Consider the following 25,812-nt stretch of genomic DNA (forward strand, 5'->3'; position numbering starts at 1 on the left):
AGTTGGAACTTAAGAGTTGTAAACAAGAGTATTTGGTGGAAGAAATTTCTAAGCAGCAAAGCATTAAGGAAGCTGCATGGCTACTTGTAAGAGCCTACTCTGAGTTATGGTGGCAAAGGCACTACATAAAGCCAGAATATAAAAGGGAAGCAGAGTGTAAAGATAAGGAAAATTTGCAGCCTGGTCATGTGGTAGAGAAGCAGAGAGCATTTTCAGAAAGAAAATTCAATGGTACTAAGAAGATTAACGCAAAAGAATGGGAGTATCAAGAGAAGGAGGAAAAGGCCCTGAAGGCATTGCAGAAGCCTCTGGGGCCAACTCTTCCATTTCAGCCCCAAAGACCTAGAGAGACAGAATGGTCTTGGGGAACAGGCCTGAGGGACCCTAAAAAAGTTCACTGCTCAGGGCCATCTTGGGATGCTGCTCCCCACACCAGTATCCCAGCTGCTTTGGCTGCTCCAGCTGTGGCTAAATTGGCCCTAGGTGTGGCTAGCACTCAACTTTGGAAAATAAGGCTGGAAGCCTTGTGGAGTCAAATTTATTTAATTAAAATAAAAACTGAAAGTGAATACACAGTTTTTGTTGGGTTTTTATTATTCAAATAAACAGCTTTCAGATTTACTAGTCCATCAGTTCTGTCATTTCCCCCCTCCTGGTAATTTGATTTCATTCTTTTGTGTTTAGTATATCCATTCTCCTGAGAATCTTAGGTTTGTTATTATTTTCTTACCTTCTTATGATGAACAAGTAGCTTTAGAATATTTTGATATTTATTGTTTAATAATGACATATAAGGGTGTGAATTTGCTTTAGAGAAGAAATTTGACTTCATCTGCTTTGTCTTAGCAATTTAACTATGATGGACTTTAGTATGATTTTCTCCTCTTTTCTTTTTTATTCCCAGTTAGGGTTTGCTGATCTAATTGGGGTTCTTCAATCTGTGCATTGATCTATTATACCCATTTTGGAAAGTCCTCAGCAATTACACCTTCAGTGACAGCTTCTGTCCCATTCTCTCTCCCCTCTCTGTCCCCCTCTGAGTCCAATTACCCATATGCAGTTGCAATGAGGCTCATCCATCTCTGCTTCTTCCCTCTTCCTCAGGGAAGGCCCTTCAGGGATTTAGATGGAAATTCCAGTGGGTCACTGGTCAACCGTGAAAGACTGACAAATCCACTTGTGACCTTTAGAGGTTTCAGCTTGCTTCCTTAGCACACACATCCTGTAGCTTTAAAATGTGCCAAAAATCTTGACAGACCAATCAGCAGCCCCATCCCTCTGGGGAAACATAATCTCCCAAGCACTTTGAGATTCAGGAAGATTTTAGTCTGACTTTTAGGAAAACTTGGCCTGGCTCCTCAATCCTCTACACTCATCTCTAGAACATACAGAATGTCTTTTTAGGAAACACCAACCACATCATGAGACAGGAGGTACTCAGTTTCCTTGGGTTCAGGTTTCCAGACATGCTTCTGGGTTTCCAGCCACTCAAGGCCTCAGGTCCCTCCTCTAGGTCCTTCCCTAGAGGAAATCTACTGTTGCCAGTTAGACCTATTTCCAGCACCAACATGGGGAAAATGAGACCAAAAGGGCTGGCTTATGCAAATCCAGCGGCTGGGCATGCTCAGTAGAGAGGGGTCATGTAACCCTGGTAGCTGAATGACCTTCCACTACAGGAGCTAGAGAGCACAGGATGTTCTCAAATATGTTTGGTGCCTGTGATAGGATTTGACCAATGAGCATGCTGCAAGAAGAGACCAGCTGAGTATGTGGAAGACTATGTTACACAACTGGGAGCCACACTTTTTATCGAATATTCATTAGGGAGTGAAACTATAAAAGCCAGATCCCAGCAGAAGGAGGGGCTGGTGCTCACTGTCCTGGAGGCAGCCTGCACTCTGCCTGTGGAAGGTGTATTTCTTTCTCTTTGTATCAAACTTACCTTCAGCGAGTGGCTGCTCACTCTCTTGAGCCAGCCTGAACGTGGTACTGAACTTTAAGTGTGTATTTCTTGCTTTTGTGTTAAACTTTGTGTGGGCCCTGCTCAGCCTCTGGAGCGAGGCTGCCACTCTCTCTCTCTCTCTCTCTCTCTCTCGGTCAAATCTGTATCTCTTCTTTCTTACATAAACCTGTTCTCACTTTGTCCTGTGACTCCATTCTTGAATTTTTTCCTGTGGCGGAGTCAAGAGCCCAGTAAGAGGATGGGGTGGGTTGAGACGGACTACTGGGAACCCCCAGACATCAGTCAGTGCTTCTTGAGTTGTGTGGTCTCTCACGCCAGCACCAACCATAAGTGACCAACCACTACTTCCCTGGTTTCTCTGTCCCCCACATGGGCAACGTGTGACTATCAGTCCCTACTGAGAATTAGCAAAAAACCTGCCCTAGATGTCCCCTTCTATGAAATTCAAGTTCATCTAATTATTGTTTTCACAACTCTGTTATGCCTTCAAAAATAGGATTTTTATAGTTTATCTGGCTTTTTCCTAGTTATTGTGTTGAGCATCAAGATGTTGCAACATCTATATCCTAATGAGAAGCTGAAGTCGTGGCACATTTGTTTTCTAACAGCTTTTATTGAGATGTAATGTACATGCCACATAATTCACCCATTTAAAGTGGGTGATTCAATGGATTTTAGTACACTCAGAGTTTTGCAGTCATTACAGCAATTGTAGAACACTTTCATTACTCCAAAACTAAATCTCTTAGCCATCATCACCAATTATTTCATCCCCTCCAACACTAGACAACCATTAATCTATTTTATTTTCCTACAAATCTCCTTATTTTGGACATTTAATAAAAAGGGTATCATACATTATGGGGTCCTTTGTGACTGGCCTCTTTCACTTAGCATAATGTTTTCAAGGTCCATGCGAAGTTGTAGCATGTGTCAATACCTCAATGCTTTTTATGACTGAATAATGTTTATTTACATGGATATCCCACATTTTGTTTATTCATTGATCAGTTCATGGACACTTGGCTAGTTCCCCCTTTGGACTATTGTGAATAGTGCTGATGTTGGGAGTGTAGCTGCCCATTTGTATTTAAGGTTGTATTTAAGGTTTTGTGTGGATGCATAATTTTCTCTTGGTATATACCTAGGAGTGGAATTGCTGGATCATACAGTAACTCTACACTGAATCATTCGAGGAACTTTCAGGCTGTTTCCAAAGTGGCTGCACCATTGTATAGTTTTCCCAGCCATGTGTGAGGATTTTAATTTCTCCATATCTTTACAACATTTTTTATGCATGTTTGTGAATATAGCCATGGTAGTGGGTGTGAAGTGATATCTCATTGTGGATTTGATTTGCATTTCTCTGATGTCTACTGATGTCAAACATCTTTTGATGTGCTTATTGGCCATTTGTATATTTTCCTTAGAAAATTGTGTATTCAGATTTTTGCCAATTTAAAAAATGGGATATTTATCTTTTTATTATCAAGTTATAATCTTTTTTTATATATATACTGGATACAAGCTCCTTCTAAGATATAATTTGTAAAACTTTTCTCCAATTCTGTGGTTTTCTTTTCACTTTCTTTCTTTCATTTTTCTTTTCACTTTCTTATGGCATTCTTTGAACCACAAAAGTTTTTAATTTTGATGATGCTCAGTTTATCCATTTTTTCTTTTGTTGCTTGTGCTTTTGATGTCACGCCTAGAAAACCATTGCCTAATCTAAGATCATGAAGATTTACACTTATGTGTTCTTCTGTGAGTTTTATACTTTTAGCCCTCCCAGTTTGGTCTTGAGACATCTAAGGAGAAAGACCCAGAGCCCATGTTGGGAGAAAGGGGGTGCTGTGGTGTGTGAGAGGAGCAACTGGCAAGCAGGAGTGACCTGGATGGGACCCAGCTGGGAAGGGGCAGCTACACTCCCAACATCAGTGAAGGGACCATCCAGGAAGAGGTCGAGTGGGGAAGTGTCTGGAGGACTGGATGGGGGTCTTTGGAGGTGGTTTCTGGGATGAGAAAGTCTGGGGCAGAGCTGTGAGGAGTCCAGAAAGGGACTGTGAAGTGACACACTCCCCTGCTGTCCATTCCTTGCCCACCTCCTGAGCCCTGGGGTCCTACTCTCCTGGGTCAGGGGTTGAACTGGCACAGGAGGGTCCAGGGCAGGGGCTGGAAAGTGGCCTCTCTGCTCTGCCTGGTGCCTCGAATTCTGTGGCAACCGCTATGAAGGGTCACACAGAAGCTGCAGGGGCACCAAGCAAGAGCCCCGCCCCTTTCCCTGAGGGGGCCCCTCCCTGGGGTGGGTGGGGCCAATGATCAGCAGCTTTCATTGTGACTCCACCCTTCCCTGTGTTGTGGCCACACCCCCCTTAGTTTCATCTTTCTCATCCACCAATGGACTGCAAGTATTGAGGCCACGCCCACTTCACTGTTGCCTGGTACCGCCCGCTCCCACCAGCTCTGGCTCAGTTGCACATCTGCGCTGATAGCTGAAGGAAGCAATTCCCCAGTGCTTGGATGGTGGTGACACGGCACCCCTTTCCTTTTCCCTGCCCTGAGATGTTGGAGAAAACCTGACAGAGGAAACTGGCTGTGGCCAAGATAAAGGTATAACATGCTGGGTCACAGGCCCTGGACCCAGCCTGATGCCCCTCTGATGGTGGGACAGGGGTAGGACTGTGTCACTTCTGAGGCACACAGGACTTGCCCCCCTGCACCTCTTGACTCCATTCACCAACGTCTTCTCAGCCATCCCTGCCGCCTCAGCAGCCCAGCCCCTGCCCTCACCAGGCGCACCCTGTCATTACTGCCTGGAGCCCGGCTTTTGACCTGATGAGCCAGTACCCTAAGTGTTTTAACCCTCTTTCTGGCTTTTGGGGTTATGGCACAAATTTCCATTTGGAAGGGTACTCAGGACTGGGGGACCCAGGACCAAGAGGTTTCTGGCTCCCTTACTCCCTTGATGACCTGAAAAGCCTACATTTCATCAGTGAGCTCAAAATGTTGACAATATCTCTGGGTGAAAATTGGGGGTTTGGTTTGGTTTTCTTCCAGGTTTCTACTCTCTAGAGACACTTTACAATTTATTTCTGAGTCTGTATCTCACATTAGAATTCCCTAGGATTCTGTGACCAGAGCACCTTTCAGAGCTCTCTGGATGGAGATCTCCTTATCTTCTGTGGAAGAAATCCTGGGCAATTGAACTTCACAGCTTGAATCTTGCCCAGATCATTTCAATCTGTGGTGCCACAAGACTCATAAGGGGCATCTTTCTGAAGCATCAGATTTGCTTAATTCTTTTGAGAGAGAAAAAACCTATTAATATACTTAGGGGTAACATTCACCTAGATTTGTAAGATCACAATAGACTTCTCTATGAAGTGATGCTTGGGTTGTCCTCTTTTTGTTAGGTCCCCAGATTTCTAGGGATATGCCCTCACTGCCTTCTGTCATTAGGATACATTGATGTAAACATTTGGGAAGTACTGTTGTGCAGCTCTCACAGCTCTGTAAGGGAGGACCCCAATGTCTGATTTGTATTTTGCCATCTGGCAGCTGCTGATTCATGACAAAGCCCCAGAAGACTGAAGTTAAATTCCATTTTTGCCTTTTTTTAGTCACATTATCAATCCATTTCTTCAGCCATTTAGTGATCATCACAACACCTTATAGGGTTGCTGGTGGCATTAAATCAGATGTTATAAGTAAGAATATTTTGTAAAAACTGTGAAGTAGGATGCAAGTATAGGGGCTTATAGTTCTCTCGCATATCACTGCTTTTCCTTTTCACAGTTAAGAGATTAGCAATGGAGAAACAGCCTTGGTGGTCCTCCATGAGCAAAGAGCAAAATGAAAATTGGCAGTAGCCCTGATTCAGCCACTTCTGGGGGTTGCCAGTTGCCTAAGGAGGTGAGTCTTGGCTGGCCAGGCTCCTGGGGGTCAAGGGGCAGTAGGGAGTAATGGTAACAATTATGGAAGAAGTGTCAGGGACTGGTTAAGAAGTCTGGGTTTGAATGCTGCCTCTCCCTCTGCTGGGGATATGATTTAGGATTCTTCTCTGAGTCTTCTTCCTTGAAGCTGTACACACAAAGGTGGACCACAAGCTTGGCTCTCATTAGATCCTGCTGCAGGAAGCACAGGATGATGTTGATAACGCCAAGGTCCACGGCTCAATCCATGTACCAGGCAACAACTCAAAAAAAAAAAAAAAAAAGGAAGAAAAAAGAAAATACAGCATGAGAGCTGCTCGGGAGGGGAGGGATGATGGGGGAGAGAGACCTTGAGAAGTGGGTGCAAAGGAGCTACAGGAGGAGGGCCTGGTCCAGGTCAGGCAGGAAAGAGACTTTAGCTAGTTGATAAAGAAAGAACATAAGGGGTCTTAGCCATTGAGGGAAACAGAGCATCTCCATGTGTGCTCTCATCTCTTCTAGCCCACATTATACAACAGTGGGGAGGCCTTTGTGACTTCAGCTTACACAAAGGAGCTGGAGGTAAGTGCCCCTGCAGGCCAGCCTCCTGACCACCTCCCATGGTGGGGGCTGGGTGCGCCACTGCCAGCTGAAACAGCCCCCACCCCTAATGATTGCTCTCTCTACCTCTCCCCCAACCGGCCTCTCTGCCTGCACCTCAGAGCCAGCATCTAGGTCTGGCAGTAGCCTGACACTCCAGCTACGTAGAAAACAAACATTGAAGGAGCATGATCCAGGAATTTGTAAAAATCCGGTGGGGTCCCTTGATTCCACGTTGCCAATCCTGGGCTCCAATTTCCCCTTGGGGCTCTGAAGAAAGGAGCTGGGGATCCCTGGTGCTAAGGGAGAATGGGGTACTGAGGGACCCCAGACCATGCAGCATGGCTCTTTCTCTTGCTGCCCTGCCGGTCCACTCTCTCTTCTCCAGACATCCCTGCTTGAGTCCTCACCACACATGCCCTGGGCTGTCCTTCTGCTGGAAACCCTAGGCTGACTGTTGTCAGAAGCCCTGTGTTCCCGCCCTGACTTAGTTTCTGCTTTGCTTTGTCTTTGGTTTTGGTCAAGCCACCTCTCCTACCTGGGCTTGAGTGTCCTGAGACAGAATTAGAGGGCGTCAAAATTCCCTTTCAGCTCTGTGAATGAAAGACTTCTAGGCACACTTGAAACATGGAGACAGGGATCTTGTCTGTCCTTTTCATTCCTGGATCCCCGCTATTAAGAACAGTCCCTGTCCCGTAGTGTTCAGTTCGTGGTGTATACATGCACCCTTGTGAATCACAAGCTGGGAGAAGGGTAATCTTTCCTTTCTCAGCCTCCATTTCTAGAGGTTTCTGTGGCTGTCCTTTAAAGAGAATCCAGATTCAGATGCTCAGATCTGTAGCTGTGAGTGAAAACCAACAAAGACCCAAATTCTCTTTCCTTGGGAGTTTGAAGAGAGTTAGTCACTTTGTGACCCATAGGGTCTGAGAGCTTTTCCTTGAAAATCCATTCCTGTCCCCTGCCCACCATGCTGGTCGGGGGAATGGAGCTGAGGGGGACAACCTCAGTCACCCTCCTGTGGCTCTCTGCACAGGAAACTGTGGATCAACTGTGAAGAGAAACTTGATTTCTTTGTTTGCTCATTCCATGTCTGATGGGTTTAGGGAAAGACGAAGATGGAGAGGCCACAGGCTTGTCTTGCCCACTTCCAACCTGGAGAAGACTCACCCCCTGCACCCCACCCTCAGTCCCACAAGGTCCCTGAGAATCTGGTCTCACTGTGGACCTATTCTGAGTCATTGGTGGCATTTCAGGATCCTGTCCCTTGCTGTTGCCTCTCTGCCTCCCTGGTAAGAGATGTTTCTTTCTTCTTCCTATAGCAGGAGAGTAGGTGTCAGCAGAACTCCCTGCAGGAACAACTGCAGGTGAGTGGACTGTATGGCATCCCTCACATCCCTTAGAGAATGTTCCCTTCCCTCTCTCTCAGCACCCATTTGGCTTTTCTCCCAAAGGCTCAGATTCGGACCACTGACGTCTTAATATCTAGAAAGGCACAGTTACAGACAGCCCTGGCCTACACTCAACATGTGGTCTGGCAGAAAGCAGGTGCGAATCTGGGCACCCTTCCTCCCTCAACCTGGTGCCTTGGCAGGCCTTCGGGGGAGTCCTTTGGGCTCCATCTCGACCTCTGTCATTCCAGGGGAGTGTGAACATCTGGTGAGCTGCCTGTGCTCACATGAGCAGCAGGTAAGAGCTGCAGTGGAATCTGCCTGCTGTCTCCACACTTCAGAAGGAAGCAGAGAGGGTGAGTCCAGCCACCTGCCCTCATGCTTGCACCTCCACCCCTGGGTAAAAAATGGCCTTAGAGAATAAGATAGACCTGGATGTTCACATCCCAGCTGTAAGTGATCTTAGCACTTAACCTCTAATACTTTGTATTTCATCTACAAAATGGAGATAATAATAGTAACTCCCTCCTATGGTGGTTTTGAAGACTCGATGGATTGTTAGCATGGTGCCTGGTGACACGCTTAATACAAGAGTCAAACAATGCTGATGATTGTCATAACAATGGCAACATGACCCGATATCCCTGGGCCTCTGTCAGCCAGCTGTAAATCAGATTTCTTTCCCTGCCTCTTCCACTTATTGAGTTCTTAGTAAAACCAACTGAGAACAGGGGCTTGGAAATGCCTTGAAAAAGATGTCAAGTGTGGTTCAGGGGGAGGAAATGTTACTGCTGAATGGTTACTGTAGGTGTCGGTGTTAGTGTGCCCCGGCTACATCTTCTCCCTGCCAAATCCTGACTTCACCATTCTGTATTTGCAGTCCTACCATGACTTGATAAGAGAGCAAGATACTCTCCACCTGCACTTGGAGGACAAGTAGGAGGTGGAAGGTGGATGGCAGGTCTGGGGGCCTCAGCGTAGGTGATGTGGTGGGAGGTGGGAAGGGTACAGGTGAGCATGACAAGGTGGATGCATGGGTTTGGACATGTGCAGAGCCAAGCTTTGGCCCCAGCTATGCAAGTGACTCATGTGTGGCCTCAGGCAATTCATGTCTACTCTCTGGACTGGCACTTGTGTCTCTTGATTCCTGAGGTCCCTTTCCTATACCATGGTCCTCTGGTTGTGTGTCAAAGTCAGTGCATTGATCACCAAAGTGGTCCTTTCTGTTCCTTGTTCTTTCCATTCTCCACCACCTCTGGCCATAGGAACAACTATGAGGACTTCAAATGTCACCAGTCCTAACTGAAGGGGAAGCTTCAGGTCCTTGTGATGGAGAAGGCAGCCTTGCAGCTCCAGATGAAAAAGCTCAAGATATCCAAGCTCCTGCCACAAAAAGTGAGTGGCTGCAGCACAGGGTTTTGGTTTTATGGGGGTGGGTTAGAGAGGGAGGTGGCAGCCTATCTGTTCTGCAGCTGCTTCCCCCGTGGCTCAAGCCCGTGTCTCTGGGCAGGTGCATGCTCTGAGGGAGGAGCAGGGCCTGAGTCAGGTCCTGGAGCTGGAGACCTGCTTGGCTGATGTAAGCAGGTGGACAGGTAATCTGGGGCTGGTGTGGCCTGGGAGAAGTCAGGGGGAAGAGAAAGAAGTGTGCACCAGCAGACGGCAAGTCTGCTCATCTGAGCCTCACTGTCCCTGTCTGCAAAGAGGGGTGGAGTGCCACCCACAGTTGACTTAAGCACAAGAATGTGAAGAACTCTATTTGAAAGTGGTTTGAATAATGGACCATGATCTGGGCATGAGGAATGATTAGCTAGGAAGCCATGGTCTGGGGTGAGGAGCCTGAATTAGGAGCTGTGGGTTGAGAAGAGGGTTTTTTGCAACTCCAGAGTACAGAGGCCCTTATCATCCAATTCCTTTCTCAGCTGAACCTCCATCCCCAGAGCTTCCAGCAGGGCCCAGCGAGGAAGAATGGTGGCTGCAGGTGGAGGCAGAGCAGCCTGGTGGTCAGTTTCAGGCTCAGGTAAAGGAAAATGTGGGTCTGAGCCACCTGAACCAGGAACAGAAGGAGCAGCTGCTGGAGCTGGGGCAGGCTGCTATGCTCTGAGGCAAGCAGCACAAGCAGGTGCTGGAGGGCATGCAGTGCCACCATGCCACTACCAGCCGCATGCTGTCCCAGGCATGTGAGCTCCACGAGCAACTGGCTAAGCTGTAGACTGGTTTCATCAGGCTGGTGTGCCACCTGCCCTGCCAGCCAACCCTCCACCCTCACCCCCTGGGCCTTTGTTTCCCTACCTGTAAAGTGGGGTGGTGGAGACCTCACATGAAATGTTGCCTGGGAAGGCACCCTGAGAACCAGTACCCTATGCTCCCTTCCCTGTGCTGTGGGTCTCCAGCTGCATCAGGTGGCTGCCGATTGCTTCTCTCCATCCAGATCAATTAGAACATGAAGGTCACCAGTGCACTGTAGTCAGAGCAGCATGTGAAGATGGAGCTGGGCCAGAAAAGAAAAAACCAAAATAAGAAAAAATAAAAAAGAAAAAAGAAAAAAGAAGAGGAAAACACCAAGAAGAAGGAGAAAACAATAAGATGAAGAAGAAAACACCCCAAAAGAGAAAACATCCCAAAAGTGAAAATGCCCAAAAGAAGAACAAAATACCCACAAAAGGAAGAAAACACACAACATAGAAAGAAAACACCCAAAAGAAGATTAAAACACCTAAAAGAGGAAGAAAACACCCCCAAAATGAAGAAAATACCTCCCCAGAGTGGAAAACACCCAAAACAAGAAGAAAACAACCCAAAAAGGAAAAAGCCAACAAAAAGAACCCCAAGAGAAGGAAGAAAAATCCCCCAAGTAAGAAAACCCCAACAAGCAGAACCCCAACCAAATGAACAACCCCCCCAAAAGAAGAAAACCTTAACAAAAAGAAAACCCCAATGATAAGAAAAGCACAATGAAAAGAAGAAAACCCTCTTAGAAAAGACCCCACCCAAAAGAAGAAAACCTGAACAAAAGGTAGAAAAATCCCCCAAAGAAGAAAAACTCCAACAAAAAGAAGAAACCCACAACAAAAAGAAAAACCCCAACAAAAAGAAAAAAATGCCAGTAAAAGGAAGAAAGCCCCCAAAAGAAGAACTGCCCCCCACAAATAGGAATATCTTAATGGAAAGAGAACTCCAATGAAAAGAAAAAACCCCAATGAAAAGAAGAAACACCCCCCAGACACAAAAAGAAGAAAAATCTCCAAAATGAAAAACCCCTGAAAAGAAAAAACCCTTCAAGTAAAGATAACCCCAACAAAAAGAAGAAATCACCCCAAAAAGAAACCCCCCAAAAGAAGGAAACTCTAACAAAAAGAAGAAAACCCCCAAAGAAAACCCCCATAAAAGAAGAAAAAAAACCAAATAGAACAAAATCCCAATGACAAGAAAACTCCAACAGAAAGAAAACCCTCCATGAAAAGAAAACCCCCCAATAAAGACAAAAGATCTCCCCATGAAAACAAGAACCCCAAAAAAGCCCCAAAAGAAGAAAACCTCCACAAAAAATCCTCCCAGGAAAGAAAACTCCAACATAAAGAAGAAAATCCCTGAAAGAAAACCCCAACAGAAAGAAAACCCCAACAAAAAGGAGAAAACCAAAATAAAGAAAACAAAAAACTCCCCAAGAAGAAAACTCCCACAAAACAACCTAACAAAAAGAAACCCCTCAAAGAAGAACCACCCCTCAAAAGTAGAAACCCCCCAGGAAAGAAAACCCTGATGAAAAGAAGAAAACCAAAAAAAGAAGAGAATTGGAAAAAAAAAAAAAAAAGAGAGAGAGAAAACAAAAAAGGACAGAAAAATACATAAAACAAAAAAAATGCAAAAAAGCAAACCCCAGAAAAAATACAAGAAGAAAAATAGTGAGAGAGAGAGAGAGAGAGAGAGAGAGAGAGAGAGAGAGAGAGAGAGAGTAACCATAAAAGAAAAACAAACAATAAAATAAGAAAACAAGAAAAACAACAAAGAGAAGAAAGTAGCAGGGGCGGGTCCCTTACCAGTAGTCCAGCTTTAAGGCCCATAGGGGAAGACCAGTACAGTTAGTCCCTTGGGAAGGCTAGGCCAGGGGGCCCTAGGGTCAGGCCAGGGCAGGGGGGCCTTTAGTGCCAGGGCAGGCTTTCCAGGCCAGGGGTGCCCTTAGTGGCAGATCAGAACAGGCAAGGCCAGGCAGGTTTTAGAGGCAGGCCAGGCCAGGGTGGCCCTTAGCACCAAGACAGGCCAAGGGGTCCCTGAACAGGCCAGTCAAGGGACACTTAGTGGCAGGGGTGCCCTTAGGAGCAGGGTGGCCCTTATGGTAGTGGGCCACTAGGGGAAGACCAGTAAAGGGGGCCACATGGCAGGCCAGGCCAGTGGGTTCCTTGGGCAGGACAGGCCAGGCCAGCCCTTAGCAGTAGGAGGCCCTTGGCAGCATGTCTGGCCAGGGCAGCTGTTAGTGGCAGGCAAGGGCACAGGGGCCCTAGGGGCAGGTCAGGCCAGGCCAGGCCATGGGGACAGTTAGAGGAAGGCAAGCCCAGGCAGGGGGCCCTTAGCACCAGTCCAGGACAGAGGTGGCCCATAGTGCCAGGCTGGGAAAGGCCAGCAGGGCCCTAGGGACAGGCCAGGACATGCCAGGGGGTTCCCTGGCTCTGGGCCAGGAGGGCCCATAGTGCCAGGCCAGAACAGGCCCACAGGACCCTAGGGCCAGACCAGGCTACAGGGGCCCTAGCGGCAGGCCAGGAAGGGCTAGGTCTGTCTTAGGAGCAGACCAGGCCAGGAGGTACCTAAGGGCAGGCCAGCCAGGTGGGCACCTTAGTGCCAGGCCAAGGAAGCACTTAGGGCAGGACTTCCAGGTCAGGGGGGCCCTAGGGGGCCAGGCTGGGCCAAAGAAGCACTTGGGGCAGGCCTGGAAGGCCCTTAGCAGAAGGGGGCACTTAATAGCTGGGGGGCCCTGAATAGTAGGCCTGGCCATGGAGGCACTTAGCACCTAGTATACTAGGCCAGGGGAGCCCTTAGTGCCAGACCAGGCCAGAGTAGCTCTGAGGTAGTGGGTCTCTGGTCAGGCCAAGGGAGTCCTAGGGGGACTTTCTTTCTCTTTCTTTTTTCTTTGTTTGTTTGTTTCATTCTTTCCTTCCTTCCTTCCTTCTTTACTTCCTTCTTTCATTCTTTCTTTGTGGGCTCTTTCCTTCCTTCTTTCTTTCTTTGGGGTCTCTTTCTTTCTTTCCTTATTCTTTCTTTCCTCTAGCCCACCTAGGTCACTCCTGGAGTGCCATGCCACTAACAGCATCCCTGGCCTGGCCTTCCATTGGGCCCCCAAGAAAGAACAAAAGAACCCCCTAGGGTACCCCTGGCCTGGCCTGCCTCTAAGAGACCCCCCTGGCCTGGCCTGGCCTGTACTGCTACTAACAGTGCCCCTGGCCTGCCACTAATGGTGCCCTGGCCAGACTTGCTGCTAAGGGCTCCACTGCCACTATGGGTGGGCCTGACCAGGTGTACAAAAAAGACCCAACGGCTGGGCCTGCCTCAGGGCTGCCCTGCCCTGGCCTGGCCTGCTTCTAAGAGACACCCAGGGCAGGCCAGTCCAAGGGATCTCTTATAGGCAGGCAGGCCATGCCAGGGGGGCAATAGCACTAAGCAGGCCAAGAGGGCCATTGCCCAGGTCATTCAAAGAGGGCCCTTAGTGGCAGGGGAAGCCAGGCCAGGTGATCTCTTAGAGGCAGGCCGGGGGGGTCCAAGTAAAGGCCAGTCACGGGGGGCACTTAGTGGCAGGGGTGCCCTTAGCAGCAGGGTGGCCCTTATGGCAGTGGTCCACTAGGGGCAGACCAGTAAAGGGGGACCCTATGGCAGGACAACCAGTGGGTTCCTTGGGCAGTCCAGGCCAGGGGTCCCAAGGGGCAGGAAAGGCTAGTGGGGCTCTTAGTGCCAGGCCAGGCCAGGGAGGCTCTGGGGGCAGGCCAGCCAGAGGAGCCCTTAGTTCCAGGCCAAGGAACCACTTGGGGCAGGCCTGGTAGGCCCTTAGCAGAAGGCAGGCTGTTAGCAGCAGGGCAGCCCTGAATAGTAGGCCTGGCCATGGAGGCCCTTAGTGCCAAGTATTCTGTTATAGTCATACAAAATGGACTAAAACAGAAAATTGGTACCAGGAGTGGGGTGTTGTTTATAACAGACACTTGAAAATGTGGAAACGGCTTTGGAACTGGGTGTTGAGCAGAGTTTGGAGGAGTTTGGAGGACTCAGAAGACCAAAAGATGAGGGAAAGTTTGGAATGTCTCAGAGACCAGTTAAATGAGCAGAAATCTTATGGAAATATGGATTGTAAAGACCATTTGAACGAGGTCTCAGACAGAAATAAGGAGTTTATTGGAAACTGGGGCAAAGATCACCCTTGCTGTGACCTGGCAAAGAGCTTGGCTGCATTGTGTCCATGCCCTAGGACTTTGTGGAAGTTGGAACTTAAGAGTTGTAAACAAGAGTATTTGGTGGAAGAACTTTCTAGGCAGCAAAGCATTATTGAAGCTGCATGGCTACTTGTAAGAGCCTACTCTGAGTTACGGTGGCAAAGGCACTACATAAAGCCAGAATATAAAAGGGAAGCAGAATGTAAAGATATGGAAAATTTGCAGCCTGGTCATGTGGTAGAGAAGCAGAGAGCATTTTCAGAAAGAAAATTCAATGGTACTAAGAAGATTAGCACAAAAGAATGGGAGTATCAAGAGAAGGAGGAAAAGGCCCTGAAGGCATTGCAGAAGCCTCTGGGGCCAACTCTTCCATTTCAGCCCCAAAGACCTAGAGAGACAGAATGGTCTTGGGGAACAGGCCTGAGGGACCCTAAAAAAGTTCACTGCTCAGGGCCATCTTGGGATGCTGCTCCCCACACCAGTATCCCAGCTGCTTTGGCTGCTCCAGCTGTGGCTAAATTGGTCCTAGGTGTGGCTAACATGCAACTTTGGAAAATACATGCTGGAAGACTTGGCAGCATCCACGTGGTGTTAGGTCGGCAGGCTTGCAGAATGCCAGAGCCTGTAGAGGCTTGGGAGCCTCCACCCTGATTTCAGAAGATGTATGGAAACGTCTGGGGGCCCAGGAAGAGGTCTGTCATAGGCGCAGAGTGACTGCAGAGAGCCTTCGCTAGAGCAATGCCAAGTGGAAATGTGGGGTTGGAGTTTCAGCAGAGAAACCCCAATCAGCGCCATGTCTAGTGGAGCTGTGAGAGTGGGACCATCATGGAAACTCCAGACCTGTGGAGTTACCAGGGTGCAATGCCAGCTGCAAGAGCTAAAGCATCACCTGGGACCAGGAAAGCCATAGTAGTGGAGCTGTCTGAGGACTTGGGGATTGAACCCCCACACCAGCATGCAGAGGAGGTCGAACAGGGAGTCAAGGTACCTGATTCACCAGCTTTGAGATTTAATGGCTGCTCTGCTGGTTTTTGGACTTGGTTGGCACCTATTACCCCTTTCATATGGCCTATTTCTCCCTTTTGGAATATGTACCCTATGTCTGTCCCACCATTGTATCTTGGAAGTAGATAACTTGTATTGATTTCACAGATGGGACTTTGAACTTGGGACTCGAGTTGAAACAAGTTTAGACTTTGAGGATGAAATGAATGTATTTGCATGTGAAAAGTACGAGTTTTGGGGGGCCAAGGGCAGAATGTAGTGGATTGAATTATGTCCCCCACAACCTGACTGGAACTTGAATTGTGTCCCCCAAGTTTTATGTATTAGAAACTTAACTCCCACTGTGACTGTTAAGAGGGTGGAAAATCCTATTATGGTAATTGAAAGATTGAGCCTCTGAGGAGGTGATTGGATTGTAGGACTGTGCAGTAGTGAATGGATTAAAAATGGTGGTCAGGGCCATGGTTCTGAGGGCTTTAAAAAAAGAGGAGTCTGTCCTTCTCTCTCTCTGCTCTGCTTCCACCATCTTGCAATGTGAGACCACTGGGTCACTGTTGCCACCACCAGATGGACTTTGGACTTCCGAGCTTCAGAAACTAAACAATAAATTTCATTTTCTTATAAATTGCCCAGTTCCAGGTATTTCTGTTACAGCAAAACAAAATGGACTAATGCAGACAGTGATGGTGACAGTGATGGGAGCAGTAACTGTGGTGGTGGTGAGGACAGTGATGGCAGCAGTAACTGTGGTGGTGGTGAGGACAGTGATGGTGACAGTGATGGTGCAGTAACTGTGGTAGTGGTGAGGACAGTGATGGTGACAGTGATGGGAGCAGTAACTGTGGTGTTGGTGGTGACAGTGATGGTGGTGGTCTTAGCGATGGGCAGTGGCGACAGTGGTGGTGATGGTGAGGTTAGTGTTGTAGAGGTCTGGCTTGGGAGAGTCTTACCTGGGCAATGAGCTGGGGCATCTGGTCTCTGGCTGTCTGAGCTGCCAGGGAGCTGTAAGGAAATTTGGGGTCCTAAGGCCTTTCCTGGGGATTCTGATGGCAGCCTGACCCCAGCCTCTACCTGCCTTTCTATATGCTGGTGGCAGTCCCTCCTTCCCTCCCAAGGGGAGCTGCAGAGTCAGGAGGGGGCAGGGCCCAGCAGTGTGTGAGGAAGCAGGGTGGGAGGAGAGCTGAGGAGACCCCATGCTCTCTTTTTAGGTGATGAGTCCCCACAGGCTGGGTTAATTAGGCAGACACTTCATATGTCTCTCTGCCTTCCAACCTGCCCCTAGCTCAGCTGGCTGCCCAGGAGGGCTTGGACCCACCACTCCGGCCTCAGTGCATGGCCAGGGAGGACATGAACTGGTCCTCGACTGGAGCCCAGGTCATGTGTGAAGACAAGAGAGAGACAGAAGAGGTGACGGAGGTGGATGTGCAGACACAGAGACAGTGACGGAGCATGAGGCAGGCAGTCTGTCTGCTGATTGAGTGTACATGAGCCCCGCCTAGGGCCCAGGTGGCCTCTTGGGGCCCTTCCCACCGGATGAGCAGTGCCCTCCGTCCACGCCTTGTCACCGAAGCTCAGTGGGGCCCAGCAGGCTCAGGTGGGCTGACAGGACCCACCCCAGGGAAGGAGTCTCCTCTGCACAGAGGTCACGCTGGGGCTGTGCAGGTCAGGGATCTGCGACAGACGCCGGGGCCTGCCTGCCCAGTGGTGACCACGGGGGATACTGGAGGCTTGGGGCTATGTCTGTGGGGTGTCCCTTGAGGGGTGGGGTGTGTGGCTGAGCCTGGCCTGGGGTCCTGGCTGGGCCATTTTCTGGAGCTCCAGCTGGGTTGCGGGAAGTGGCCATTTCTGCTGCACGGTCTCCCCCAGCAGGCCTGGTGATAACGTGAGGGGAGCGGGGCTGTTGAGCAACACCCCCACCGGGGCACATGGGAGGCCCCAGGGAGTGTGGTCCTGTGACCTTGGACCTGCTGGCCTGCATAGAGCAGGGGTGCAGGGAGGGCTACTTAGAAGAGGCCGCAGGCCACCCATGTGAGGCGGGGTTGCAGGGATTTGGGTCCAGGCTGACCTCTCCCACAGTCCTGAGGCTCCCTGCACGGGTCCTGCATCCAGTGAACTCGGGCTGCGATGCGGGGGCAGGGTGGGCTGCCTATGACTGCTGGTGCCCGGTGCTGGGACAGGGACCCACACACAGGCGTCCTCAATCAATGTGGAGGGGTGCACCTTCCTGCCTCTTCCGAAACCTGTCTCTGCTCTCCAGTCGCACGGCCTTCCCCAAACCTTCCCCAAACTTCCTCTTCCTCCCAGGCCTCAGCCTGGCCGGCCCAGCCCCTCAGCCCCACATCCAACCTCCAGCCACCAATCTCGGAGTCCTTCTCCAACCCACGGGGCCTCTGCCCCCTCTTTGGGGACCCCCTAGCTCCAGGACCTGCAATTCCTCAGGAGGCCGGGGTGTCTCTTGAAACCCCAACCTGACATGCCTTCCCTGCCCTCCAAAGTCTGCAGCAGCCTTTAAGACTGCCTGAGGTCTCCCCACGTCAGTCCTACTGCCCCCATGACCCCCCCTGCCCCATCCCCACTGCTCTGCACAGAGAATGGGGCCCCTTACACAAACCCCGCTGGCCCCCACCCCCGGCATCTCCTGGCTGCTTCCGCCCCTGCTGCTGGCTGAGCTGGGCTAATTAATGGCTCAACTCTGTTATCAGCCAAACGCTAATTACTCTTTTTAATCAGGGATGCTTGTGTGGAGGTTGCTGGAGGCGCAGCAGTGCTGAGGGGAGACGGGAGCCGTGACCTCATCCCTCCCAGGCAGGCAGCTGGCCCGGCGCGCCTTGCTGCAGCCCTGGTCCTGTGGTCCCCTCTGCCAGGAGGCCACCCTCCTCCCCACCCTGGCAAACTCCTACTCTCTCTTCAGGACCTTGCTCAGGCAGCCCCATAGCAGAAGGCCTCCCCTCACCCAGCCACGGCCACGAAAGACAGACAAGGCTGAACTAGAGCTGGGAGGCCGTGAGCCAGGCTGGCCTTGGTCTCCGGAAGACAACCTGGGAATGCTAAACCCTGCGTGGAGCTGCCCAGGCCAAGGAGGCTGGCGAGACCAGGGCCTGGATCAGCCCTAGGGTGAGCTTGGACTGACAGTGTTCTGGGCCACCTGGATGGGAGTTCTGGGTCCTGGCATGCTTCCTGTAGAGTGAGGTGATGAGCCCCACCTCACATCCCACCAGATTCTGGATGAGGCACACGGGGCACGATCCTCCTTCACCTCACTCCCCCAGACACACGCTGAGCACACACAGAGTACATGCAACACACCCCCAGAGACTCAGAGATCCATGGACACCCAGACACACCCAGACAGCGACACAGACACGGAGAGGCCAGGTACACAGATACACATGCGTGCACGGCCAGGGCAGGAGGCCTGGAAGAACAGAAGCTGCCCCTTCTCCTGTCCGAGCCCCCAGGGCTTCCCGTTTACGAGACACTATCTATCAAAAATATATTAACCCAGAAGGCTGTTTCCATCAGAGTCTCGGTTCTGGGGACATTTCCAGATAAGCCTTATCTCATTGCTAGTGCATTAGCCCGGCTGGTCAGGGGCCTGCCAATCACGGCTGCCCCTCCTGCCCCACCCTGTTGCAGGGTGCCTGCTTATGACCTCATTCTGTGAGGGCAGGCAGGTGGGGAGCCCCCAAAGCAGCACCCTGGAGGGCACCTCTTTTCCAAGGACACACCCAAGCCATTGATCCGGGGCAGGAAAGGAGGACTCTGGAATCATCCGGAACCTGGTTTCAAATCCCAGCTCTATTTGAAGCAACTGGCTGCAGCCAGCCGGGCCCTGGTCCCTGCCCCCACCCCTGTAAAATTGGAACATTGGTCCCCATGCCACCCCATGGGTGAAGCAGCAGATCCAGCGAATTTGTGTGTGTGATGATAACTGTAGGGAGCTCGGCCCACTGTTGCCCTCTTCTCCATAAAACACTGTGGCCTGGGACTGCCTGAGGGCTCCAGTGTTGCTCTGAGGGTGCCGGAGAGCTGGGAAAGGGGGGTGTGCATGGCCTTGTCTTGGCCCCAGCCAGAACTGGGTGCCACCACCCTGGCCAGGCTGCACCTTCAAAGGCTGCACACCCTGGCCAGACCCTACTAATGGGCACTCGGTTTCCATCGATGCCAGGCCTGATAGATGCCTCTCCTGGGGCAGTGTGTCCTCGTCGCACATGCTGGGGGCTCCGTAGGCCTCTGGGAGTCACATGTTGGGCTGCTCCTCCCTGCAGCACAGCCGTGGGCTGGCCCTTCCTCCTCTCTGTGCATCAGTTTCCTCCACCTGCTTCTTTTCCAGGGCTTTGAGGAGTGCCATCTTCAGGCAAGATATGGGGAGGGGAGAGTTGGGAGTGGACATGGGAACCCTCACAGAGGTGCTGGGAAAAATGACTGGCATGGGGCTGTGTTGGGTCTGGGGCTGCTGTACCACTTCCCGAGGTTCTCATGGCCTTCGCCTCTCTGGGATGTCTGCCAGCCACTCCCAGCTCGGTGCCCGGGTGAGTACTCCTCCCCAGGGCAATCCGCCTGAGCAGCTGCTTTTCTTCTCCCCACTTTATGCATGGGGACACAAGGGGGTTAGGGGACATGCCCAAGCTCACAAAGCTAGTAGAGGGGACAGAATCTGAGGACAGTGTCTCCAAAGTCCACAGTGTCCCCTCGTGTCCTTTCCCCCACTGGATGTTCCCCCAGAACTAGTTACCACTTACCGAGGATCCCTCTATACTTGTCCCAATCTGCCACTGGAGGGGTCCATGTGACCCTCACTTGGAGAGGAACAGTGACATGCTCAAAGCCACACAGTACGTGCAGGACGGGGGTACTCTGTTCCACTTGCAGGGATGGGGGCCCAGGAGGGGGGGAGTCAGCCTCTTGCCCAGTGGTTAGGAGGACGTGGCCTGTCTAGGGGGTATTGAATGACTCCCGGCCCAGCTGGCACCTGGCAGGTCTCAGGAAGGCCCTTTTGGCTCCCCTGGGAACTGACTGGGCAGGGGGATTTCTGCCCATGTGGGCCGCCTGGCTCTGTGCTGCCCTGAGGTCCTCACCTGGGGGCCTTGCCCACTCCCGTCCTGGTCTGCTCTCCCCTGGGGCAGCCCAGCAGGCCAAGAGGGCGACTGCTAGTCTCCTGGGCAGAGTGGCCTGAGCTAAGTGGCACTACCTTCCTGGTAAAATGGTCTGCAGGGCCGGGCGGGGCTCAACGAGAGAGGCACAGCACCCAGCACGCAATGGGGTGAGGACTCAGCAAGAGGCACCACTGTGGTCACTGGAGGTGTCTACCCAGGTGGCAGCAGTGGGGCTCCTAGGAGCAGGGGGAGATGAGCTGCAGGGCCACTCACCAGGTGCCACCACACTCTCCCAGCTTCACTCCCAGACCAGGGGACTGGACTGTCAGGAGCAAGGAGCCACATTGGGACCCACAGCTGGGAAGTGGGGGCTGGGCCCGGATCCCTGATGGGCCCTGCCTCAAGCCCAGACCCTCCCTGCCCACTGGCTCTCAACTGTGGCCCTGGACTGCTGTCCCCTGCCAAGGTCAGTGAGGGGTGGCTGGGCCAGCCGCCATCACTCGCATCTTGAGGCACGAGGGCCACCTCTGCTGCTGATGTATTTCACCAGGGCTGCCTGGCTCCTGGGCCACCGCACGCAGGGACACCGCGTCCTGCAGCACCACTCCCCTTCCTCTCCGCCTTCAGCTCTGGGGCTTAGCAGCCCCAAGTCATTTGATCTCACCCTGCCCCTGTTAATATTTTTAATGCCATTTTTGCAAATTAAAGCATAATGCACCGATTACTGGGATAAAAGGGAGGCCTCTGCATCCGTCTGGAGGCCAAATAAAGGAACGTTTGAACACCTGTTCTTCCCACAAATGTCTCCAAAAGCTTGGATTTCCCTTCATCAGCTAGTTCCACCATTTCACCCTTCCTGAGTGTCCAGGGCTTGGGGAGGTGGGGTGGTGGTCTGTGGGTGCAGGGACTGCGGATGAGCACAGCCCTGCTCCCGGGCCCAGCAGGGTGTCTGCCTGCACACTGTCACCTCCACCCTTCGGGGCGCATGTGGTCCCCACTCAACGGCAGGGGCCTATGCACTCCTGGTGTTGGGATGAAGGAGCAACCCCTCCAGCCTGCAGACTCCCGCTGCCCACTGGGCTGAGTTTGGCTCCTTCTCCAACCACTACCCTTGGCAGTGATTCCGCTGATATTCCTCTTGGAACAAACCTGGTGAGGGGAGGGGCTCCCCCAGTGAAACCACAGAGAGACCAGCAGAGTAGGCTGGGGCCATGGGACATTTATTTGCGGCTGCTGAGTGCCTACCCACTTGGGCCAGGGGCTGAGAGTGGCCTGCAGATGGCCACCAGCTCTGGCTGAGGCCCTTTCCTAGCTGGGCCCGGCTGCTGTCCCAGGTGGGAAGGTGCAGGTGAGGAGCTAGAGACCCTTCAGGCCCCATCATCTGTCCCCTATCCTCAGGCTTCTCTTGGAGCTGAGCACCAAGCCCGGGGTGGGGGTGGGGGTGGGGGGCCTTCTACCTGCAAGATCACGGAAAAGACTGGGAGAGGTCGAAGCATGTCTGGTTGGGTATTTAGCACTGCAGCTGGGCTTGGGCCTGGTTACCAGGGGACTCAGGGAGACTGGACCATGCGCTTCTGGGTATCAAAGACATAACGCTTGAAAGACAGGCTGAGTGCCACGGGTGGGGCGGACTCTGCACCCTCCTCCTGCTTGGCTGCCTCCCCCCGGCCGGCCCGGCCCCGCTTCCTGAGGGCAGGTGTCAAGATCTTCTTGGACTCAGGGCTGAGGCCACCTGCAAGGCAGAGAAAAGATACTGTCACTCTGCCACACTCCAAGTGCCATGGGCTCCCTGCCTGCCAACTTGCCACCCTGGAAGAGCACAAACATTAGTTCAGCTCCAAATCCCCTGACCCCCACCCCCTCCTCACTCGAGCCAGGATGCCAGTGCCACCCTAAACTCACCCTTCTCCTGCCTCCCCCTCTCCCTCAGCCAACCAGCCCCCAAGTCCTGGGGACCATTCTGGTCCCTCTCGGGCTGTGCTAGTCCACACTACTGGTGTATCCAGCCTGGAGCAGCCACCTCCTGCGCTCAGTCCCCGCTGGAAGAACTTTGCCCTGCTCTAAATGGTTCCATTGCTTCCCTGCGTTCTCATGCTGACTCCCACATCCCAACACATGGCATTTGAGGCTCCCTGGACTAGCTGTTCTTTAACGGCCCCTGGAGATCCAGTCTTCGCCCTTCTGTGTGCCTGGGTGGCTGACCTCTTCAGATGGCAGTGTCAGCTCTAGTGTCCTCTGGCTTCTGTTTGGGTTCAGCCAATGGGAGCCCCAGCAGATCAGAGGGTGGGAGGAGAGAGCAGTCAGGGTGTTTATCCTCAGCTCCCTTTGGCTAGAGCTCCTGTTGGGAGGGTCCCTCTTCTTTGGCTCTGGCAGATGCGCCCCCTCCCAGACCGGGGTGGGAGTGTCCCTCCCCACTGCTTTCCCACCACCACTTATGGGCTTCTTTAACCAGCCCACGCCTGGGTACAGACCCTCCAGTGGGAACTTATTTCCTGCTGACACCCTGACTCTCGCCTACCCCAGCTCATCCATCCTCACCACCACCGCCTCTGTGCTCTCCCTGCAGCCTTGCTGACTCAGACTGTTGCTGGGCTCCTCACCACACTTACCAGCTTCTCATATGCTGTTCCCTCTGCCTGGAACACCCTTCCCTCCTTGTCAGTGGAAGTCCCACTCACCCCTAAACACGAGGTTGCAACAGCTCTTTCTCTGGGGCTTGTCTTTTTTATTTAATTGACAAATGATGAATTGTCTATATTTATGGTGTACAACGTGATGTCTTAATGTATGCATACATTGTGAAATGATTAAATCCACTCAGCAATTTTCAAGTATATCACAGTCATGTACTGCACGATGATGCCGCTTTGGTCAACAACAGACCACATATACAACAGTGATGAGATTATGATGCTACACCATGTAGCCTAGGTGTGTAGTGGCTACACCATCTAGGTTTATGTAAGTGCACTCTGTGATGGTCACACTACGACAAAATTGCCTGACTCATTTCTCAGAACGTACCCCGTCATTAAGTGGCGCATGACTGTATATTATTATTAATTAGTGTCACCATGCCGCACAACAGATCTCCCGAACTCATTCCTCCTGTGTAACTGAAACTTGGTACCCTCTAACCACACCTCCCCGTTCTCCGCCTCAGCCCCACCTCCACTCGTAACCCCCATTCTGCTCTGTTTCTATGAGTTCGATTCTTTCAGATTCCACATATAAGTGAGATCATGCAGTATTTGTCTTTCGTTGCTCAGGGTTTATCTTCATGAAGAACCTGCCTGGTGGCAGCCCGGTGCGGCCTCTGTGTGGACCACTGACCAGGGCGAGACCACTTGGCTGGCTGCCCTGAGCACAGGAGCCGGGGCTTGAGGCTGTGAGAGTAGGTGGCCCTAGGTCCCAGACCAGTTCTATCCCTGACAGAGCACACTGGGACAAGCCATTCACCCTCTGCGAGCCCCAGGCCACTGCTGAGGAGTCCGGGTGGGAGCAAGACAGCAGGGCGTGGCAAAGGTGGGCTGAGGGGGCACCGTTAGAATGGCACAGGGCAGGGAGCCCAGGGGTGGTAGCTCCTACACATCCAAGAGAGAGACAAGGAGGGGGACGGCCAGCCCATGCCCTGCTTGTCAAGCGGGGGTCCTGCAGAGGGCACTGCTCCTCCCGTGCACAAAGGGGCCACACAGCCACTGACCCCAGCAGCAGTTCACAGCAGGCCCAGAGCTGATGGAAACTGGATGGAGGCGCAGCAGAGGCCCTTGCTGCCCTCCCCAGGGTGCGTCCGCCACAGCACCTGCTGGCACCTGTAGGACTGGCTCCCTTCCCAAGTCTTCTCAGGGGCGAGCTTTCTCCCTGAGACCAGCCAGCCATGAAGTGAAGGCGCCAGCTTCACGCCGGTTGGAAGGCCTTTGCCTGTTGTCTAAACCAGACAGGCAGTGCTGGGTGGCAGGACTGCATGGGGTATTTCTGGCTTAGTTTGTAGAAGATGTCGGCCACCCTTCATTTTACAGATGAAAAAATGGAGACCCCAAGAGGAAGTGACTTGCCCAGGGTCCCACAGGGAGTCGGGAACAGCCAGGCTTTGACCTCGAGGCCCTCGCCCTGTGGCAGTGCCGGCAACTGCCCCGTCCAGCTCCTTGGGCGGGCTCCACCTTGAAGTGGACTCCTGACAGTGGTTCTGAGCACAGGCTGAGAGCACCTCACAGTGGCCTTGCACCTCTGCACATTAAAAAGGTGACAAGGAGGCTGGAGGAAGGGGACACATGCAGAGTCAGCCAGGGACAGCCTACCCCACTGCACAAAGGGCCTGTTCTCCCCCTGGCAGGAGGAAGTGAGACCGCTGGCCTTCTAAAGCCTGGATCCCCTGGGAAGACCAGAGACATGCAGCTGATTTTAATGTGCACCTGCCAGAGAGAATATGTGACATGGTGGGCATGAGGGACTTGTACCCAGGGGAAGGGGCCCTCCTGTGGCCAGCACACCTTACATGGAGGCCGAGTGGTGTCTGATCCATGGGCTCCACACTGTTCATCTGCCCTCCTCTTGGGATGGGGCACAGGGTATGGGGTGAGGTGAGGGCCCTGGCCAGCCCCCTCAAACAAGTGCCAGGTCTGCAGGTATCTGAATCTCTGAATCAGAGCCTCAGTCTTCCTTCTGCAAACAGAGAAGGTGGCTGGCACCAGACCCTGACAAATGGCATGGGTGGCCCGTCTCCCTCTGGTGCCAGGAGGTCTGATGGCTGAAGAGAAGTGGGGCTTCCTGGCGTCTGTGCCGGGCTAGGGAGACGGGTGTGGCCCAATCGGCAGTCCATCTCACCCGCGATGGCTCTCGTTACACACAATGCATACCTCATGATGCCCAGGGCAGGCAGAGCCGGAAAATCTATCTGGTACTGGTGAAGATGTGGCCATTTAATTGCTCTTCTGAGACAGTCAGGCTCGTTTACCTCTGCTCCATTACGGGGTGTTCTGGAAACAATGCCAGAAAGCCTGACCGATGGGAGACACATCCCCTGGGCTGCCAGGCTGTTTGTATTTGTTGCAAATGTCACCAGCAGCTACTTCGTTTCCTCGATGGCCTTTTTTTTTTTTTTTCTTAGCCAAAAGTCAAACAGAGGGAAGTGAAGAGAACTCAGGGTGTCGGTGGTTGGAGCTGCAGCCCACCCAGCCAGGCTCCGCGGGACACAGGTCATGCCATGAACTTCTGCTCTGTTCCTGGGTGTTTCACTTGAAAACATTCAGGGAACACTCCAGGACAAGAAGACAAATGGTGTGAACACACGGACAGGCCTGGCTCCCAGAAGTTACTGGTCTAGCATGGGCAGACAGTCAACAAGTCAGCAAGACAGCCCACACAGCATAAGGCACTCAAGGAACGGCACTGCTGCATCGCCAGGTGGGGGAGGCAGCTGCTCCCAACAGCAGGCTTCTC

General features: G+C 52.1%; 1 protein-coding gene across 1 annotated transcript in view; it reads right to left on the reverse strand.

Moving 5' to 3' along the window:
- Positions 1-21,589: 21,589 nt before the first annotated feature.
- The window catches only part of EEFSEC (eukaryotic elongation factor, selenocysteine-tRNA specific), a 243,194-nt gene continuing 238,971 nt past the window's right edge, over positions 21,590-25,812 (reverse strand). The window contains exon 7 of the mRNA XM_063114567.1: positions 21,590-22,105. Coding sequence (XP_062970637.1) covers positions 21,924-22,105 — 182 coding nt within the window. The 3' untranslated portion in view covers positions 21,590-21,923. The remainder of the gene's footprint in view (positions 22,106-25,812) is intronic.

Source organism: Cynocephalus volans, chromosome 11 (assembly GCF_027409185.1).
Source record: "Cynocephalus volans isolate mCynVol1 chromosome 11, mCynVol1.pri, whole genome shotgun sequence".
Taxonomy (NCBI): Eukaryota; Metazoa; Chordata; class Mammalia; order Dermoptera; family Cynocephalidae; genus Cynocephalus; species Cynocephalus volans.